General features: G+C 37.6%; 1 protein-coding gene across 1 annotated transcript in view; it reads right to left on the bottom strand.

The window, feature by feature from the left end:
* The window catches only part of EPSTI1 (epithelial stromal interaction 1), a 138992-nt gene that overhangs the window by 56259 nt on the left and 60764 nt on the right, over nucleotides 1-21969 (bottom strand). Inside the window, exon 7 of the mRNA XM_024567395.3 lies at nucleotides 8226-8319. Coding sequence (XP_024423163.2) covers nucleotides 8226-8319 — 94 coding nt within the window. The remainder of the gene's footprint in view (nucleotides 1-8225; nucleotides 8320-21969) is intronic.

Genomic DNA, 21969 nt, shown 5'->3' with positions numbered 1-21969 from the left:
CTTAGCATAATGCTCTCCAGTTTCATCCATGCTGTTGCAAAGGGTATAAGCTCCTTCTTTCTCTCTGCTGAGTAGAATTCCATTGTGTAAATATACCATAGTTTTTGGATCCACTCGTTTGCTGATGGGCACTTAGGTTGTTTCCAGTACTTAGCTATTGTAAATTGTGCTGCTATGAACATTGGGGTGCACAGGTTCTTTTGGATGGGTGTTTCAGGGTTCTTAGGGTATAATCCCAGCAGTGGAATTGCTGGGTCAAAGGGCACTTCCAGTTTTAGTTTTCTGAGGAAATTGCATATTGTTTTCCACAGTGGCCTCACCAGTCTGCATTCCCACCAACAGTGCACTAGGGTTCCCTTTTCTCCGCATCCTCTCTAACATTTGTTTGTGGATTTGTTTATGTTGGCCACTCTGACTGGTGTGAGATGATACCTCATTGTGGTTTCAATTTGCATCTCTCTGATGGCTAGTGATGCTGAGCATCTTTTCCTATGTCTCTGGCCCTCTGTATGTCTTCCTTGGAGAAGTGTCTGTTCAAGTCTTTTGCCCATTTTTTAATTGGGTTGTTTGTCTTCCTGGAGTGGAGTCGAGTGAGTTCTTTATATATTTTGGAGATGAGGCCCTTGTCTGAGGTATCATTAGCAAATATGTTTTCCCATACTGTTGTTTCTCTTTGTAATTACGTGCTGTTTTCTTTAGCCCTGCGAAGCTTTTTATTTTGATGAGGTCCCATTTGTTTATTCTTTCCTTTATGTCCCTTGCTTTAGGGGATGTGTCTGTGAGGATGTTGCTGCGTGGAATGTCTGAGATTTTCCTGCCAATGTTTTCCTCTAGGACTTTTATGGTGTTACAACTTATATTTAAGTCTTTTATCCATCTTGAGTTTATTTTTGTGTATGGCGTAAGTTGGTGATCGAGTTTCATTTTTTTGCACGTACTTGTCCAGATCTCACAACACCATCTGTTGAAGAGGCTGTTTTTGCTCCATTTTATGCTCCTGCCTCCCTTGTCAAATATTAATTGACCATAAAGACTTGAGTTTATTTCTGGGCTCTCTGTTCTGTTCCATTGGTCTATGTGCCTGTTTTTATGCCAGTACCAGGCTGTTTTGATTACAGTGGCCTTGTAATACAGTTTGATATCAGGTATTGTAATCCCTCCTGCTTTGTTCTTCTTTCTCAAAATTGCTGCAGCTATTCGGGGTTGTTTATGGTTCCATATGAATTTCTGAAATGTTTGTTCTATATCTGTGAAATATGTCATGGGTACTCTAATAGGGATTGCATTGAATCTATAAATCGCTTTGGGTAGTATGGCCATTTTGATGATGTTAATTCTTCCAATCCACAAGCATGGTACATTCTTTCATTTTTTGTGTCTTCCTTAATTTCTTTCTTCAATGTTGTGTAGTTTTCTGAGTACAGGTCTTTTACCTCCTTGGTTAGGTTTATTCCTAGGTACTTTATTTTTCTTGTTGCTATATCAAATGGGATTTGTTTCCTGATTTCTGTTTCTGCAGTTTCGTTGTTGGTGTACAGGAATGCCTTTGATTTCTGGGTATTGACTTTGTATCCAGCTGTTTTGCCAAATTCATTTATTAGGTCAAGTAGTTTTTTGGTGGAGTCTATAGGTTTTTCCACGTACACTATCATGTCATCTGCAAACAGTGACAGTTTCATTTCCTCCTTTCCAATTTGGATGCCTTTTATTGCTTTTTCTTGTCTGATTGCTGTGGCTAGGACTTCCAGTACTATGTTGAATAGGAGTGGTGAGAGAGGGCATCCTTGTCTTGTTCCTGATCTTAGTGGGAAAGCTCTAAGTTTTTGTCCATTGAGTATGATGTTGGCTGTAGGTCTCTCATATATGGCTTTTATGATGTTGAGGAATGCTCCCTCTATTCCCACTTTGCTGAGTGTTTTTATCAGAAATGGGTGCTGTATCTTATCCAATGCTTTTTCCATATCTATTGATATGATCATGTGATTTTTGTCTTTGCAGTTATGGATGTGATATATTATGTTTATTGATTTGCGAATATTGTACCATCCTTGCATCCCTGGGATGAATCCCACTTGGTCATGGTGGAAGATCTTTTTAATATATTGCTGGATGCGGTTTGCCAATATTTTGTTGAGAATTTTAGCGTCTATGTTCATCAGAGATATTGGCCTGAAGTTTTCTTTCTTCGTTGTGTCTTTATCTGGTTTGGGGATTAGGATGATGCTGGCTTCATAAAACGAGTTTGGGAGTCTTCCATCAGTTTGGATTTTTTCGAATAGTCTGTGAAGGATAGGGGTTAGCTCCTCCTTAAGTGCTTTGTAGAAATCTCCTGTGAAACCATCTGGTCCAGGGCTTTTGTGTGATGGGAGATTTTTGATGACTGCTTCAATTTCCTCTGCTGTTATTGGTCTGTTCAGGTTTTCTGCTTCTTCTCCATTCAGTTTTGGAAGATTATATTTTTCTAGAAATGTGTCCATTTCATCTAGGTTTTCAAATATCTTAGCATACAGTTCTTCATAGTAATTTCTTACAATCCTTTGTATTTCTGTGGTATCAGTTGTAATCTCTCCTCTTTCATTCGTAATTGTGTTTATTTGGATCCTCTCTCTTTCCTTCTTGATGAGCCTACTTAAAGGCTTGTCGATTTTGTTTATCTTTTCAAAGAACCAGCTCCTGGATTCATTGATCCTTAGAATTGTGCTTTTAGTCTCTATGTCATTTAACTCTGCACTGATCTTGGTTATTTCCTTCCTTCTGCTTGATCTGGGCTGTCTTTGTTGTTGTTCCTTGAGTTCTTGTAGGCGTAGGGTTAGGTTGTTTGTTTGAAATGTTTCTATCTTCTTAAGGTAGGACTGTATGACTATGAACTTCCCTCTCAGGACTGCCTTTGCTGTGTCCCATAGGTTTTGGGTTGTTGTGAGTTCCTTTTCATTTGTTTCCAGAAACTTTTTGATTTCTTCCCTAATCTCATTCTTGTCCCACTCAATGTTTAATAGCATGCTATTCAATCTCCATGATTTTGAGTGTTTTGGGTTTTTTTCCTTGAGGTTGGTTTCTGGTTTCAGTCCCTTGTGGTCAGAGAATGCTTGATATGATTTCAATTTTCTTGAATTTGTTGAGGCTTGCTTTGTGTCCTATCATGTGGTCTATCTTTGAAAGTGTTCCATGTGCATTTGAAAAGAATGTGTATTTTACTTCTATGGGATGAAGGGCTCTCTATATACCAGTTAATTCCATTTAATCTAGGGCATTGTTCAATGAGACAATATCTTTTTTGATATTTTGTTTGGAAGATCCATTCATTTTTGACAGTGGGTGTTAAAATCTCCTACTATAATTGTGCTGCTGCCAATATCTTTCTTGAAATCCTCGAAAATTTTCTTTATGTGTTTGGGTGCTCCTATGTTGGGTGCATATATATTTACTATGTTTATGTCTTCTTGATGCATTCTTCCCTTGAGAATTATGAAGTGACCTTCTTGGTCTCTTTTTGTGGCTCTTTTTTTGAAGTCCATTTTGTCCGATATGAGTATTGTTACCCCAGCTTGCTTTTCCTGTCCATGTGCTTGGAACATTTGTTTCTAGCCCTTCACTTTCGGTCTGTGTAGTTCTTTTGTTCTGAGGTGGGTCTTCTGCAGGCAGCATATGTGTGGGTCATGTTTTCTTATCCATTCCACTATTCTGTGTCTTTTGATTGGGGCATTTAATCCATTTCTATTTAAAGTTATTATTGATAGGTATTTATTCATTGCTATTTTTTCATACCTGTGTTCCTTTGTCTTTCTCTTTTCCTTCCTTTCCTTAAAGCAGTCCCTTTACCATCTCTTGCAGAGCTGGTTTGGTGGAAGTGTATTCTTTTAGACTTCTTTTGTCTTGGAAACTCTTTATTTGGCCTTCTATCTTGATTGAGAGTCTTGCTGGGTAAAGTAGTCTTGGATGCAGGCCTCTGGTTCTCATTACTTGGAATATTTTTTGCCATTCTCTTCTGGCTTGGAGCGTTTCCATTGAGAAGTCAGTTGCTAACCTTATTGGGGCTCCCTTGTATGTTACTTCCTGTTTCTCCCTTGCTGCCTTTAAGATCCTCTCTTTGTCTTGGAATTTTGCCATTTTAATTATGATGTGTCTTGCAGTGGGCCTCTTTGGGTTCCTCTTGCTTGGCACTCTCTGTGATTCCTGGATTTGGGTGCCTTTTTCTCTCCTCAGATTAGGGAAGTTTTCCGTCATTACTTTTTCAAACACGTTTTCTATCCCTTGCTCTTCTTCTTTTCCTTCTGGTATTCCTATTATACGGATATTGTTACGTTTCATGTTGTCCTGCATTTCCCTTAATCTCCGTTCATTCTTTCTGAGCCTCTTTTCCTTTCTTGCTCTTTCTGGGTGTTTTTTTCTACTTTGTCCTCTAGCTCGCTGATCCGATCCTCTGCTTCATCAAGTCTGCTTTTAATTCCTTCTACTGTGTTCTTCAGTTCAGAAATTGTATTCTTCATTTCCTCTTGGCTCTTGTTGATAGTTTCTATTGCCTTTTTCATGTTGATATAGTTTGCAGTGAGTTCATTGTAGTTTCCTTGTAGTTTCTGGTAGTTCTCTTTGAGCTCAGAGAGCTCAGTGAGCTTCCTGATGACCATTGCTTTGAACTCAGTATCTGATAGTTGACTTGCCTCTTTTTCAGTTAGCATTCTTTCTGAGGCTTCCTCCTTGCCTTTCATTTGGGAATTGTTTCTTTGTCTTCCCATTGTTTGTGAGACTCTTCTTGTTAGCCTCTGCTTCTTAAATTGATCTGTTCTGACTCCCTGGGTTTATGGTATGAACTTCTATGGTAAAATACCAATGGGATTCAGTGGTGCTGTTTCCTTAATCTCCTGTGCTCACTGGTCTTGATCTGATGTTTATGGGTGTAACCCAGTCTTACTCTGTTCTTTTCAGCACTCCAGGTTTTCTTGTCTCACCATCTGATCTTTCGATGTCTTCTATCTTTGGTCTCCGATCTTCATATATGCTGGAATACTGTTGGCTGTTAGCTCTGCTCCTCAGATCAGCTAGGTATTTCACTGGTGTTGAGGGGAAGTAGACTCTGCTCCCACCTATCTCGCCGCCATCTTCCCTCTAGACTCCGGTGTGTTGTTTTTTGCCACTAAGTTTACAGTAATTTGTTACAGCAGCAATGATAAAATTTTCATTGAGGTATAATTGACATATAATATATAAGTTTAAGGTCTATAACATAATTCAATATTTATATGTATTGTCGAATAATCAACACAGTAGTCTAATTGACATCCATCCGTCACCATACATTGTTATAAAACCTCTTCTTGTGATGTGAACTTTTAAGATCTATTCTTTAGCAACTTTAAAATATGTGATATGGTATTAACTATCATCATCATGCCACACCTTAAATACCCATTACTTACTTTATAAGCAATGGGAAATTAATAAAAGGAGTTTAAAGTGTTGGAGTAAAAGTAGGACTAAAGGCATGTGAGGAGCATATGCCCTTAAGTGTTGACTTTTAAAGAATATGTGACACATGGACAAAAATTAAAGTAACCAAGTTTCAGTAAGTATTTAGAGTAGTAAAAGTGAAAGGATATGGCCGTACAGATGTGTGATTGAGAAGTGTCCCTCACACATTAATATACACACAAATCACCCACAGACTATGTTAAAATGCAGCTTCTGAAATAAGTCTGCAGTGGGGCTTGAGATTTGTCTACATTTCTGTAAGTTCTCAGGTGATGCCCATGCTGCTGATCCTGGAGTGGCAAAGACCTAGACTTTACAACTATAGAGAGAGGTGAGTGGGAGAAAGGGAGCAGACAGCAGACAGCACTTTTTGATTAAGCTAAGGCATTTTGACTTTATCCTTGAAGATATAGTGGTCACTGGGCAGTTGAACAACAGGATGAGAGTTTTAACAATTACTATCCTCTCTAGAAGAAGAGGAAGCAAGGGATAGCAAACCAGAGACTGGAAACTATTTAGTGTGTGCAATCTTTTGTCTGAAGTCCTTATGTGTAACATCTAAAGGAATTTTCTTATAGTCCTTTTCACTGACATAATTATATAGTATTTATTAAATTCCTGTCCGCCCATGACATATCCAAATGTAAATGGCATAAGAAAAACAATATTCTCAGGAAAGTTGCATTATGTAATAAAATTAAAATTGTTTCTTAAAAAAAAACCTTGAAACCCTGTAGCTCTTCACATCCCATATAAATGGGTATCACACAGTATTCACATTCCATATATTGACCATAATTAAGGCAAACCACAGGTGTCGTAACTTTGCAAAAGTTCAATGTACATGTTTGACTTCCCTTAAACATTAGATGGTTCTGCAAAGCAGAGGAAATCTATGCAGATGTATTAGACAGAATAAGAATATTAAATGGGTAAAAATTCAGTTAAATGTATGGCAAAAAATGAGTAACAATATGGTGTCAAAATCCGAGAAGCTATTGAATTCAGTTCATAAGGAACCATCCTGGGTCTAATCCTACTTCATATTTTCTATTAATAATGCTGAGGACCATGTGGCTAATGCACTATCACTCCACAAAACATGCAGCTATGGGAGACATCATTAATGCTTTCTATGACAGTATTAAAATTTAGGATGATCTTGTTAAATTGAAGAATTGAGCCAAAATCAACAGAACAAGCATGCACAGTTCTACCAGGTGTTTCAAACCATAGGAGTCAGGAAGCTCTGAAACAGAAAGCAAGACCATCTTGGCAGCTAAACACCCAGTGGTAAGGCTATCCAACTCCTGTTTTCCCTCCCCTCTCTCACTGCCACAGTGTATCTGGACAGAAGCAAAGATTGTCCCTATACATGATTTAACTCTACTACCTATAATTTCTTAAGCCTTTCCTCCAGAGCCCTGCAACAAGGGGAGAGAAATAATGAATTTGACATGACTTGAGAAGCCCACACTAGCAAATTTAGACTTTAAACTATCATATTAGCAGCAGGGGGAAAAAATGATCTTTCCCATAAAGTGTCGTATCTTCCTGACATTTTAAAAATGTGGTCACTAATGAAAAAGGGGGTACATGAGAGAAGATGAAGATCAGATTTCTCTAACAACTTATTTTTTTTACCTGCCCAAATCCTGAAAACACAGATGTTTTAGAACTCAAACCCATCTTTTCTTTGCGTTACAACCCTTTGCCAGACTCATCTTAATTCACTTATTTTGTTGTGCCCCATTAACTAGTTAATAACCAAGCCCTGCCAATTTCACCTGTCAGCAGTTCTCTAACCTGCACTCTCACCTCCATCCTCTCACCCACCACCCTACTTCAACTCTTCATCTTTCCTCACCTAGGCTAATACAGAAGGGTCTTAGAGGCCCCTCTGCCTCCTATATTCTTTTAGATCCATCCTTTACATGGTTACCAGTATGATCCAGCTAAAGTTCAAATCTGACCTTGGACCTTCCTTATTTAAAACTTTTCATTACCTTCAGTCTTCACAGAATGAAGTCCAAGTCCTCCAAGGTGATATTTCTGCAGTGGTGTTCCACCAGGAGTACCACCAGCTTCCTATGTGAGGTATTTCTGGATGTCTCAATGTCTAGGGGATGCTACTAGCATTTTGTGCCCAAGGATCAGGATGCTGAACATCCTGCAGTATCCAAGAGAGCCCACTGAGGAGCTGCCCTCGTGGTTCCTGCCTACCTTTCCAGCCTTCTATACTGTAGCTCTTGTAGAGTTGACTCCTGTAGACTGCACCTACACAAAACTCCTAACACAAGCCATGCTTTTCTTGACATTATACTTTAACCCTTGCTTCTGTGTCTTGATTAATTTAATTTGACACCTGGAATGACTCTCTTCACTTTATTGACTCATATTTTAAACTTCAGCTTTCTAATTAGTATATGCTCTACACTCACTACATTGTTTTATAACTATGGTTTTCTCCTTCACTTGACTAAAGTCCTTACAGGCAGGGTGGATAGATGGTTTGATGACTGGGTGGGATCAAAGGCTTTTCTGAGGCCGATGTTTATTTTTAGTCCAAGTGCCCATAATACAGGTGACAGGTACAAACATTATTTTACAGCTGAAGCAGCAATTAAAGTTACAGGTTAGGACATCTGTCTTTAGTTGCAATGTTCTATGTTTTATGGGTCACTCTATGAACTTAATCTTCATTTACTAAACACCTCTTTTGAAAATGCCAGACATTCCTTGCATGACATCCCACTTACCCAAGGTGAAGATCGTGGGTTATGATGAGCAGTTTGACAGATACTTCTGTTTGGCAACTCTGTCTCCAGTCTGCTCAAGAACTCAGCAGTTTTGCTAGCAGAAACAAAAATAGGTGTCAGTGCCTTCATAAAAATAGAAATATCATTATTTAGTGTGTCTATGGATACTAGCCTAGGCTTGTATTGGGTGATGCCTAAAAAATGTCTTAGGGAGAACAAAAGGTCACTTTCAGTGGAATAGAAAATCAAAACAAAATGCTATTGCAAAACTGCATTCTTAAAGAACATTAGTTTGAAAAATATAAGTCTATGTTTGTAGAATTTAAACCTATTCTTTCATTTTTCTACTTCATATACTTTGACATGGAAATAGATACTCTTTCATATTTTACAGTATAGGGCCCTAATTTCATAACTGAACATTTAATGCTTGACACTTAGACTTCATTACAGAGTGAAACATTAATTCCCACAACAACTCATTCCACACTGGTTTTGTATTAGGCCCTTCACCTTCTTTCTCCTGGTCATCTCATTTCCTTCACAGTTTTCACTCCTTTCAGGACACGCAGACCCTCTAATCCAGCAACTCTTAGCCATTTATGGATCATGAACCTCTTGGGGATTCTGAAAGTAGAAATGGACTGTCTGCTTTCAGACACATACACACCTGCATTTGATTTGTAAGAACTGCTGTAATTCTGATCTGCATTTTTGAAATAAAAGATTGGCTTATACCTATCCTCAGAGTTAAGAGGTTCTTTGTTCATCCCTTAAAAATATAAACCATCAGCCCAATTTGCCTCTTAGGTATGTGAAGCATAGAACACTGGAATTGTTTCCTGGCCCTTACTTTCATAATTGCCCCATTCTACCTACTATTGATTTATGTACATTCCTTTGTCCCTCTCCTCATGTAATATGTGGGATATTTTACCCCTCTATTTCTCATTCACAACAAAACACCTCATATATTTTGCACCATCTGCTTCCTTCCTTGTATCTTTCTGCTTCCCCCTAACATTTTAGGTGTATTGCTAAGATCCAATTCATCAGCACTTGGGGCATGAGCATCAAAGGAAACACAAATGGCCTGATCAAAATAAAATAATATCCAATGGAGTGAAAATCAAAACAAGGAATTAGAAAATAAACAGAGATGCCAACATCACTTCAAATAGTTACTTAAGTAGAACATGGCATTTGAACAAGCTCAGAAGCTTGAGCTGGGAAAGGAAGAGCTAAAAGTTCAATGATGTACATAACCCTGAGAAACATAAAGCTTCAGCAGTTGAGACAAGCAGCCTTTCCATTTGTCTAGAATTTCTTATCTTGCCAAGAATAGACAAGGAGACTAATGAAGTCTCAGGCTCTGGAAGCTGCCCCAGTGTCTGGGGCTTTATGAAGTCATCAGTCAAAAACATAAAGAGAAGAGAGTTGCCAGAAGTTTGGATGAGATTTCTGAATCTCCTTAGCTGAGAGCAAAGCATAGGAGAAAGTACTGAAAAAGAAACACCATGACAAGCAAGGAGGGAAGTTCGGACCAAGTTGACTGGCAGCCCTGCATTGTGTTCTGATGGTTGCTTCTTACCTGCCAATTCCAGCACAAAGCTGGCTGGATAGCTAACCACCAGCATGGACTTTGTGCCAATGTCATTGCCCTGCTTATGCCACAAGATTAAATCATAATGAGGGGGCCACAGGACCATCACAGAAATGTGAGTAGGAGCCAATGGAGAAAGTGGATTACTCCAAAATGATTAACTGTACAAACAAGACAAGTTCCAAGTAACCAAGCTAACAGGTATTTTTCTACAATTAGTACAGTGTCATATGGTTGAGTCAACCAACAGAATGTGAAAGGAAGTGATGTACACCTTTAGTTCCAGGACTAACTAATTATAAACTTCCCATGCATGCACCTCCATATATTGTTCTTCTTCTGGCTACCTGAAAAACAGACAATACCAGCACAAAGTTGAAAGTCATATATTAAAGATGAAAGGGCCTGTATTGGTTGTGCCACCTGAATATGTGGACGGGGCCTCCTCTCCAACCTGTTCATCCATGTCTTAAATGAACAGGAAAAAAATACAGTAATCAAGTAATTACATATTTTGAGGTGTATTTATATAGTAACTAGTCTACTCAAATAATATAACATAAAGTAATATTCACAAGAGAATAATTTCTCAGTTTAGGTGATCAATTCCAAAAGTATATGAAGAAGCTGAGATTTGTTAAGGAAGAGTGGAAAAAAGAATTCTCAAGACACAGAAGGCATAAAAAAGAATTTACAAAGATATTAGGCCAGAAGAGATTGGCATGAAATATTGAAGGTAATGAAAAGCAAAGACCTACAACTAAGGCTACTTAACCAAGCAAGGCTATCATTAAAATTGTAGGAGAAATACAGAGCTTCCCAGACAAGAAAAAGTAGTCTGTTAACACCAAACCAATATTGCAAAAAATGTTAAAGAGCTTGCTTTAAGAAGAAGAAAAAGAAAGAGGAAAATAGTTTAAAAATAAAATGACAATAAATATGTATCTCTACCAATAATCATTTTAAATGTAAATGACCTAAATTCTCCAATCAAAAGATGTAGCTAAAAGGATAAGAAAATAAGACCAATATATATGCTGTTTCCTCCTAATAACAATCTCAAATCAAAAGATACACACAGACTAAAAGTAAAGGGATGGAAGGACCCAAGATATGGAGGAGTAAGTGGAAGCTACACAAACTTCCTCTCAAGACCAAACTAGAATTACAATCAGACTGATCAAGAAAAAAAGAGAGAGGACTCAAAGTCAGAAATGAAAGAGGAGAAATAACAACTGACACCAAAGAAATACAAAAGATTGTAAGAAAAATATTATTAATAACTCTATACCAACAAACTGGGCAACCTGGACAAAATGGGTAAATTCCTAGATATATGAACATCCAAATCTAAATCAGGAAGAATCAGAGAATCTGAATAGACATATGACACCTAGTGAAATTGAAGCAGTAATCAAAAAACTCCCACCAAACAAAAGCCCTGGACTGGATGGCTTCGCAGGGGAATTGTAGCACACATCCTGAGAAGAACTTCCCTCCTCAAGCTATTCCAAAAAATTCAAGAGGAGGGAAAGCTTCTAAACTTATTTTATGAGGCCAGCATTATCCTAATTCCAAAACCAGACAAAGGCACTACAAAAAAGGAAATGATAGGCCAATATCCCTGGTGAACATAGATGCTACAGTCCTCACCAAAATATTAGCAAACTGAATATAACAGTCACCAAAAAGATCATATGCCACAATCAAGTGGATTTGTCCCAGGAATGCAAGTTTAGTACAAATTCCATTTGCAAATCATTAAATGTGATTCACCACATAAACAAAATGAAGGACAAACACCACATGATCATATTAATAGATGCAGAAAAAGCATGTAATAAAATTCAGTACCTATTTATTATAAAAACTCTCAACAAAGTGGGAATAGATGAAACATACCTAAACATAATGAAGGCCATATATGACTAACCCACTGCCAGCACCATACTCAATGGGCAAAAACTACAAGTGCTCCCCATAAGATCTGAAACAAGGCAGGATGTCTGCTTTCAACGCTCTTATTCAGCATAGTAGTGGAAGTCCTAGCCACAGCAATCAGACAGGAAGAAGACATAAAAGGCATACGAATTTTAAAGGAAGAAGTAAAACTGTCTTTATTTGCAGATGACATATTACTGTACATAGAGAACCCCAAAAATTCTACCAGAAACTATTAGAGCTGATAAATGAATTCAGGAAAGTAGCAAGATATAAAATTAATATCCAGAAGCCAGTTGCATTTTCATATGTTGATAATAAACTAAAAAAAAGGGAAATTAAGACTACAATTCCATTCATGATTGCTTCAAAAAAGAATAAAATACCTTGGAAGAAATCTAATCAGGGATGGGAAACACCTGTGCTCAGAAAATTATAAGACACTGAAGAAAGAAACAGAAGAAAATACAAATAAGTGGAAGCACATACTGTGTTCATGGATAGGAAGAATTTACATCATTAAAATGCCTATGTGACCTAAAGCAATCTATAGATTCAATGCAATTCCTATCAAGATTCCAATGACATATTTCACAGACCTAGAACAAACATTTCAAAAATTTATATGGAACCATAAAAGGCTCCACATAGCAGCAGCAATCCTGAGATAGAAGAACAAAGTTGGAGGAATCATGCTACCTAATTTCACACTATTCTATAAGGCCATAGTCATCAAAATAACATGGTAGTGACATAAAAACAGATACATCAATGGAACAGAATAGAGAGCCCAGAAATAACCCCATGTCTTTATAGTCATTAATATTTGACCAAGGAAACAAGCTCATATTATGGGCTAGTGATAGTTTATTCAATAAATGGTATTGGGAAAATTGGACAGGTACATGCAGAAAAATGAAACTGGACCACTTTCTTATGTTGCACACAACAATAAATTCAAAATGGATTAAAGACTTAAATGTTAGATCCAAAACCATAAAAATCCTAGAAAACATAGTCAGTAAAGTCTCAGATTTTGCTCATAGCAATATCTTTTCTGATATATCTCCTGAGGCAAGGAAAACAAAAGGAAATATAAACAAGTAAGACTACATCAAACTGAAAATTTTTGCATGGCAAAGGAAACTATCAACAAAATTTTTAAAAAGCACTGAATGGGAGAACATATTCACCAATGATACATCTAATAAGGTGTTAATACCCAAAATTTATAAAGAACTTATAAAATTCAACACCAAAAAACCAAACAATCCAAATTAAAAATGGGCAAAGGACCTGAATAGACACCGCCCCAAAGAGGACGTGCAGATAGCTTATACACATATGAAAAGACGCTCAGCATCACTAATCATCAGAGAAATGCAAATTAAAATCACAGTGAGATATCACCTCACACTGGTCAGAATGGCTATCATCAATAAATCAACAAACAAGTGCTGATGGGGATGTAGAGAAAGGGGAATCCTAGTGCACTGTTATGGGGATGCAGAGTGGTGCAGCCACTGTGGAAAGCAGTGTGAGGTTATATCAACAAATTTTGAATGGAATTGCTTTATGACCCAGCAATTCTACTTCTAGGAATTTATCCAAAGAAACCTGAAACACTAATATGAAAGAATATAAGCACCCTTATGTTCAGTGCAGCATTTTAAAATTGCTAAGATTTGGAAGCAGCCCAAGTGTCTATCAGTAGATGAGATTACTATGGTACATTTACACAGTGGAATACTACTTGGCCATAAAAAAGAAGAAAATTTTACCCTTTGTGACAATATGGATGGACCTGGAGAACATTATGCTAAGTGAAACAATCCAGTCAGAGAAAAACAAGTACCATATGCTTTCATTCATATATAGAATCTAATGAACTGAACTAACAAGCAAAATAGAGATAGACTCATAGAGAGCAGGCTGACAGCTTGAGGTGGGGGTGTTTAGGGGGTAAAGGATCAAGCAAAAAAGTAGGACTCATGGACACAAACAATGGTGTGATGGTTGTTGGTGGAGGGGTGTGGGTAGATTTGGAAGAGGGTATAATGTGGGTAAATGGTAATGAAAAAATACAATAAACTATGACTTACCAAAAAAGAAAAAGAATTCACCTATGCACCTTTGCTGCTTCAGAACCTTAGTGGGGAGAGGGAAAGGTGGGAAAGGGAGGAGCCTATTCATCCTTGAGCTGTCCTTATGTCAGATCTGGGAGCTGGCATGGACCACATGTATAAAATGTATCCCAATGCCAGTAATTGCATTAATCCCAATTAATAATAATATTAACCTTGTCTAGTTTCTGAACAGGTGGTAGTTTCAGAAGTTACATTGTGAGAAAGTCAAGGAAGAAAAGGAATGTGGCTTGTTATATTTAATATGATGGCATATTTAAAATCTGTTAATGGAGATTCATCAATAAAAAACAAAATTTGACCTTTCTGAAAGGACAAAATATGTAGAGATGGCCACAGAGAATGAAATATGTGCCTGTTGGCTCATTTCAAGAGCACAGAATTGCAAAGACAATTCCTATAAAACTCCTTTTAGTTTTAGTTTAGAAAAGAACACTAGGGTTTTAGTGTTCAAGAAAGAATAAAAAATTAACTTAGATGTTTAGGAGCTTATGAGTCAGGCATCTGCCACTCATCATACTTCAGGGCTAAACGCCTTTCTCTACCTGGTTAGCCATGTCTGCCAAATTTGTACCATGACAGGGCACATGAACCCATTCTAGGAAAAATGTTAAACTAGAGATTTTAAAGTTAAACAGTCATAATTATGAAGGCGCCCTCACTGAAAAAAAATACCAGTTATAAACCCTGGTACTCTCTTTGTCTTGTTGGGAATGCATGGGACAGGTTTACCTTCTCTCATCTCCAATGACTCAAATGTCTGCAGGGTGCAGACAGGTAATTTCAATGAGGGAAGTGGGCCTGGAGTGAGGGCACAGAAGCTCAGACTCAGTGATAAATGACAACTGCCACTCAGGTCAGTGTTGAAGAGGCCAGAGAGTGGAGAGAGGGTTTTGACAAACTAGAGCATGATCTTCTTTATAAAAAGTTCATCTGCTACTCAGCTCCAGGCCATCACTACCCCATGGGGACACAGGCCAGCACTGCTGGATGTCTTAGTTTTGATAGGTATAATAAAGATGCTAACAACTTTTAATGTGAAATATGTTGGCAATTGATTCTAAAATGTTTGAAACACAGTGGCCCAACACTGTGCTGACCAAAAGAAAAAAAAAGGAACAACAACAACAGCAACCATCCCCCCAAAATCTCTGCAAGTCAAACATAGCCCCAAAGGCTAACTGATTGTGACCAGGTAATTTCATTTCTGCCTGTCCATGCTTGTGTATTTCTTAGTTATATACAGCAGAAGTAAGGCCTGCTTGAGTGTGGTTGGTGGGGTAATAATATGGGTGTAATAATTTATAGTTTTAATTTGAACATTTCACCTCAAATGTCATATGGTATGCTTGAATATGATATGGTTATGTTACAGAATTACATATTGCTTATGGTTTTGTAATAAAAGGTTTTGTAATAAAAAGGGGTATTATTTGTACTGTATTATATTCATAATAAAAAAGGGAAAAACAAGTAAGGTTGATTTCTAGTATTAAACTGGGGGTTCAGAAACAGTTGCTACACTGGTTTATGTGTATCAGCAAGAGAAAGAAGGTATATCATATTTCATGTTTATATCAAACACTAAAGTATATCATTTGATTTATGGTTTGTAACTCTAAGTATATATTTGTGTTACTACATGAAAAAGAAATGGTGAGACACTATAAGATGAAAAGATAATCCACAAAAATATTCATAACCAAAGAAAAATAATAAAAGGATTAATGTGTATATATATAAAGATATAATAAATCAATTATAAAAAGGCAACCCAATAGAAAAGTGGGCAACAGGTAGAATCCTAGTTCGCAGACGCAGAAGCCCAATCACTAGTAACAATAAAAATAACAAAATAGCCTAAGACTTGTATCAGTGCTTATGATGTGTCAGGCCCTGTTGTAATCACATTATATATATTAACCTCATGACAACCTTGTGAAGGCAGTATTACAATGCTCAAAATCATACAGTTCAGCTGTACATTAAATGTCAAAACCAAGATCAGACCCATGCAGCCTGGCTCTGGAGTCCTGCTTTTGGTCACTATACTTGACTACATCTCCTGAGCAATAACGATGTGAGAAGATGTTCAATATCACTAATAATTGTGGTGATAACTAAGGACAGGCTTGCATATGCCATTGTGGGTTCTATAGAACAATAATAATTTCCAAAATGCCAGTAGGAAGACCTATGTGGGCTGTCACCATGAGCATCATCGTGGAGTAGTATCTGGGAATCTGTTTCTGAAATGCACCCCTGCTGACCTTGAGAACTACTGTGGTAGTACACACGGGTATTTAATATGCATAAGTACCTCAGGTCCACATTATTCTGACTTCAGAATACTTTTTATTATACAGCTTATTTTAAAACAAAACCTGTGTGTTTTAGGAATCTTCTGTGTAAGTACTATCTAACAATACATTTATCCTGTATTTCACATAACGTCACAAACCTGAATTTTGCCACCATGAGGTTTAGGTGAGCAGTAACCCTTCTTACATTCAGACATGCATTCATGCAGGCAACAAATATTTCCTCCGTTTCTGCTTTGTGCCTAAAAATATGTGTTACAAAATAATCTAAACGTGTATTATTTTGCCTGAGTCACTTTCACATAACTGGAGGTGAGCAAAAGACTTTTGCACACCTCTAAAACATATACAGACCCCATTTAAGTAGCCAGGTGAAAGAAAATGTACTGGAATAGATATACAAGCTCCATTTAAAAGATCTCAGAATGAGAGGTATGAAACTAAGCATGGAGTCGAGGTACTAACATCGGGAGAGCTAAATTGTGTACTTGATCACAGTAATCAAACTACCCCATGTGTACTTTAAACAATTCTTTCCCCAAGTTAACTGGTCTTTAATGTTTTAATTTTTAATTACAAAAGTAGTATATAAATATGAGTCATAAAATTGGAATAGAAAATAGAAAAGTATAAAGAGTAAAAGTAAAAGTCCTGCTTCACAACCTTACTCCTTTCTCCAGAGGTAAATTACCATGACTTGACAGGTATGAATTCTTCCAGACTGTCTTTATTAATTGACAAATATCTATTTAGAATGATGAACAGTGGTTTACTTTGGATTGAGGGCAGAGATGATTAAGGCAAGGCAGAGACTGGCAGCTGTTCTCCAAAACGTGTTTTCCATTTTCCTGGACACATAGCTAGACTACATTTCCCAGCTCTCTCACAAGTATATGTGGCCTCCGTCTAAGTTCTGGTTAATGGAATGTAAGCAAAAAGTATCAGCCAAGCCTGAAGTGACACACATCAGTAACTTCCCTCATGATTCTTAGTGCTCTTTCCTCTTTGTGTCTGATAGCAGCACCTAAAGTGAGCTTGGAAGTCACTTGCTAACCATAGTAAATCCACACTTTGAGTTGCTTACTGCCTGTGGAGGAGAGAAAGCCAGCCTGCTGGCTCAAATAATATTCTTGGATCATCCCACAAGAACGATATAAACTTCTTGCACTTTAAGTTACTTAAAATTTGATGTCTTGTTTTTTAAAACATAGCCTTTCCTACCCTAACCAACAGAGATTTTTTCAGAACTGGAATACCATAATATTTTGTTCTGCAAAACTGCCTTTTTTTTAAATTTATTTTTTATTGTTATTCAGTTACAGTTGTATGCCTTTTCTCCCCTTACCTCCCCCCACCCCAGCTGAACCCACCTCCCTCCCCCACCCCCACCATCCCCCCCGATTTTGTCCATGTGTCCTTTACAATAGTTCCTGCAATCCCCTCTTCCCACTGTCCCCACCCCACTCCCCCCTGGCCACTGCTAGACTGTTCCCAACATCAATGTCTCTGGTTGTATTTTGTTTGCTTTTTTCTTTTGTTGATTATGTTCCAGTTAAAGGTAAGATCATATGGTATTTGTCCCTCACTGCCTGGCTTATTTCACTTAGCATAATGCTCTCCAGTTTCATCCATGTTGTTGCAAAGGGTATAAGCTCCTTCTTTCTCTCTGCTGCGTAGAATTCCATTGTGTAAATATACCATAGTTTTTGGATCCACTCATTTTCTGATGGGCACTTAGGTTGCTTCCAGTACTTGGCTATTGTAAATTGTGCTGCTATGAACATTGGGGTGCACAGGTTCTTTTGGATGGGTGTTTCAGGGTTCTTAGGGTATAATCCCAGCAGCGGAATTGCTGGGTCAAAGGGCACTTCCAGTTTTAGTTTTCTGAGGAAATTCCATACTGTTTTCCACAGTGGCCTCACCAGTCTGCATTCCCACCAACAGTGCACTAGGGTTCCCTTTTCTCCGCATCCTCTCTAACATTTGTTTGTGGATTTGTTTATGCTGGCCACTCTGACTGGTGTGAGATGATACCTCATTGTGGTTTTAATTTGCATCTCTCTGATGGCTAGTGATGCTGAACATCTTTTCCTATGTCTCTGGGCCCTCTGTATGTCTTCCTTGGAGAAGTGTCTGTTCAAGTCTTTTGCCCATTTTTTAATTGGGTTGTTTGTCTTCCTGGAGATTGTCTTCGTGAGAGTTCTTTATATATTTTGGAAATCAGGCCCTTGTCTGAGGTATCATTAGCAAATATGTTTTCCCATACTGTTGGTTCTCTTTGTAATTTGGTGCTGTTTTCTTTAGCCTTGCAGAAACTTTTTATTTTGATGAGGTCCCATTTGTTTATTCTTTCCTTTATGTCCCTTGCTTTAGGGGATGTGTCTGTGAGGATGTTGCTGCGTGGAATGTCTGAGATTTTCCTGCCAATGTTTTCCTCGAGGACTTTTATGGTGTTACAACTTATATTTAAGTCTTTCATCCATCTTGAGTTTATTTTCGTGTATGGCGTAAGTTGGTGATCGAGTTTCATTTTTTTGCACGTACTTGTCCAGATCTCACAACACCATCTGTTGAAGAGGCTGTTTTTGCTCCATTTTATGCTCCTGCCTCCCTTGTCAAATATTAATTGACCATAAAGACTTGAGTTTATTTCTGGGCTCTCTGTTCTGTTCCATTGGTCTATGTGCCTGTTTTTATGCCAGTACCAGGCTGTTTTGATTACAGTGGCCTTGTAATACAGTTTGATATCAGGTATTGTAATCCCTCCTGCTTTGTTCTTCTTTCTCAAAATTGCTGCAGCTATTCGGGGTTGTTTATGGTTCCATATGAATTTCTGAAATGTTTGTTCTATATCTGTGAAATATGTCATGGGTACTTTAATAGGGATTGCATTGAATCTATAAATCGCTTTGGGTAGTATGGCCATTTTGATGATGTTAATTCTTCCAATCCACAAGCATGGTACATTCTTTCATTTTTTGTGTCTTCCTTAATTTCTTTCTTCAGTGTTGTGTAGTTTTCCGAGTACAGGTCTTTTACCTCCTTGGTTAGGTTTATTCCTAGGTACTTTATTTTTCTTGTTGCTATATCAAATGGGATTTTTTTCCTGATTTCTGTTTCTGCAGTTTCGTTGTTGGTGTACAGGAATGCCTTTGATTTCTGAGTATTGACTTTGTATCCAGCTGTTTTGCCGAATTCATATATCAGGTCGAGAAGTTTTTTGGTGGAGTCTATAGGATTTTCCATGTACACTATCATGTCATCTGCAAACAGTGACAGTTTCATTTCCTCCTTTCCAATTTGGATGCCTTTTATTGCTTTTTGTTGTCTGATTGCTGTGGCTAAGACTTCCAATACTATGTTGAATAGGAGTGGTGAGAGAGGGCATCCTTGTCTTGTTCCTGATTTTAGTGGGAAAGCTCTAAGTTTTTGTCCATTGAGTATGATGTTGGCTGTAGGTCTCTCATATATGGCCTTTATTATGTTGAGGAATGCTCCCTTTATTCCCAATTTGCTGAGGGTTTTTATCAGAAATGGGTGCTGTACTTTATATATATATATATATATATATATATATATATATATATATATATATATATATATATATATATAGAAGAAGCAAAACACCTGAACAGACCAATAACAGCAGAGGAAATTGAAGCAGTCATCAAAAAACTCCCAACACACAAAAGCCTGGACCAGATGGTTTTACAGGAGAATTCAACAAAGCATTTAAGGAAGAGCTAACCCCTATCCTTCACAGACTATTCGAAAAAATCCAAACTAATGGAAGACTCCCAGACTCTTTTTATGAAGCCAGCATCATCCTAATCCCAAAACCAGACAAAGACACAACGAAGAAAGAAAACTTCAGGCCAATATCACTGATGAACATAGACACTAAAATTCTCAACAAAATATTGGCAAACCGCATCCAGCAATACATTAAAAAGATCATCCACCATGACCAAGTGGGATTCATCCCAGGGATGCAAGGATGGTACAATATTCACAAATCAATAAACATAATACATCGCATCAACAACAGCAAAGACAGAAATCACATGATCATATCAATAGATGCAAAACTGCTTTTTTAAGTTAACAATATCCTTGAGATTTTTTCATGTTACTCTATAGCAACCTTAATCCTTTGGCAGTTGCACTGCATTCTATAATATGGATAAAAATATATTTAATCACTCCTACTGTAGATAGTTATATTGATTCCAAAGACTATCCTGGTATATACAAGGTCTGTCCAGAGGTATCCAGCCATGTAATATGGAAAATAGAGACATTTATTGAAGAAGATACGGGATACAAGAAACATTGTACTAGGACAATGCACCTCACACCCCTTCAAAGTAGTCACCTTGGGGCTTCACACAGTTCTTCCAATTGCCATCAGCTTCCCTGTCTTATTTTCCTGAATCTTATCGACAGTCTGAAATCCCTTCCCTTTCAAAGGTGATTTTAGTTTTGGGAAAAGTCAAAAGTCACAGGGCACCAAATTTGGGGTATTTGGGGGCTGAGTTACCTGGGTGATTTGATGTTTCACCAAAAAACTACACAAGATGTGATGCATGAGTGGGCACATTGTCTTTATGAAACTGCCAATCACCAGTTGCCCATAGCTGCAGACTTCTGAATTATCCGAATAGTTTCCACATAGGAATGTTCAAGCTTAATGCAAAATTTGATGCAGATTCATTGCTCTAATCACTCAGTCACTTTTAATTGCCACTGCCACACAATACACATGCTCAGTCTACCACTCCACTGACTAGTACAGTGAAGTCATCATTGTTTACCCAAGCGCATTCTGGTCCACTCTCCTTGGCTGCTCCCAGTTTACATGAGATGTGGTGCAAAACATTCTTGATATACAAACAATAGCTGGGCTTTTTCCGGACAGACCTGGTACATCTTTGTGCACATCTATCAGTCAATTACATGTATGAATAATTTTCTAGGATAAATTTCTACATCTAGAATTGTTTACATTTAAACTATGGAAGACAATGCCAAACTTATCTATGCAAATTTATATTTGTATCAAAAATTAACTGTATGAGAGTGAAGTTCACAATTACAGCCTGCCTTCCCTGAGTATTAATCCCATCCTGTCTCACATATTTCTGTTTATCTCATTCACCTCCAAGTGACCTACCTCCCCCATCATCAATCATCACTCAGTCTCTCAATCCTGTGCTACCTTGGACATTTGCCACTGGATAGGCCACACACCTCATCGACCCTCCCATATTCTTCCACAGTGGCAGCAAACTCTTCCTTTATTGTTGTTCAAGTACAGTTGTCTCCATTGTCTCCCCACCACTCCTCCCCCACCCCAGACAGCAACCTCTTGATATAAGAGCCAACAATTCTATATCTTAACCTCATTTCAGAAAGTCTTCCTCAAATACAAAATTACTATTAGGCAAACACTAAGACAAAAATTATGGGAGGCAAGATTCTATGGATGCTAAAATATGTGGGGAAAAGTTTGAGAATAACAGGATATTAAAATAATAATAATAGTCTTAAAGTATCACCTCAATTACAAAGTACCAATTACAAGGGGAAAACCAATAACTTTACAGTACAGAGTACTTTAACCAAATAATCAAAGTTAACATCACCAGTAATAAGGATGTTAACATCATGTATCCTTTGAGATGATGCTCTGAGGACACAGCATCACTTCTGAGTATTTTGAAATTAAAAACTCA

Source organism: Desmodus rotundus, chromosome 13, assembly GCF_022682495.2.
Source record: "Desmodus rotundus isolate HL8 chromosome 13, HLdesRot8A.1, whole genome shotgun sequence".
Lineage (NCBI taxonomy): Eukaryota > Metazoa > Chordata > Mammalia > Chiroptera > Phyllostomidae > Desmodus > Desmodus rotundus.
This window is presented reverse-complemented; position numbering and strand designations above follow the sequence as displayed.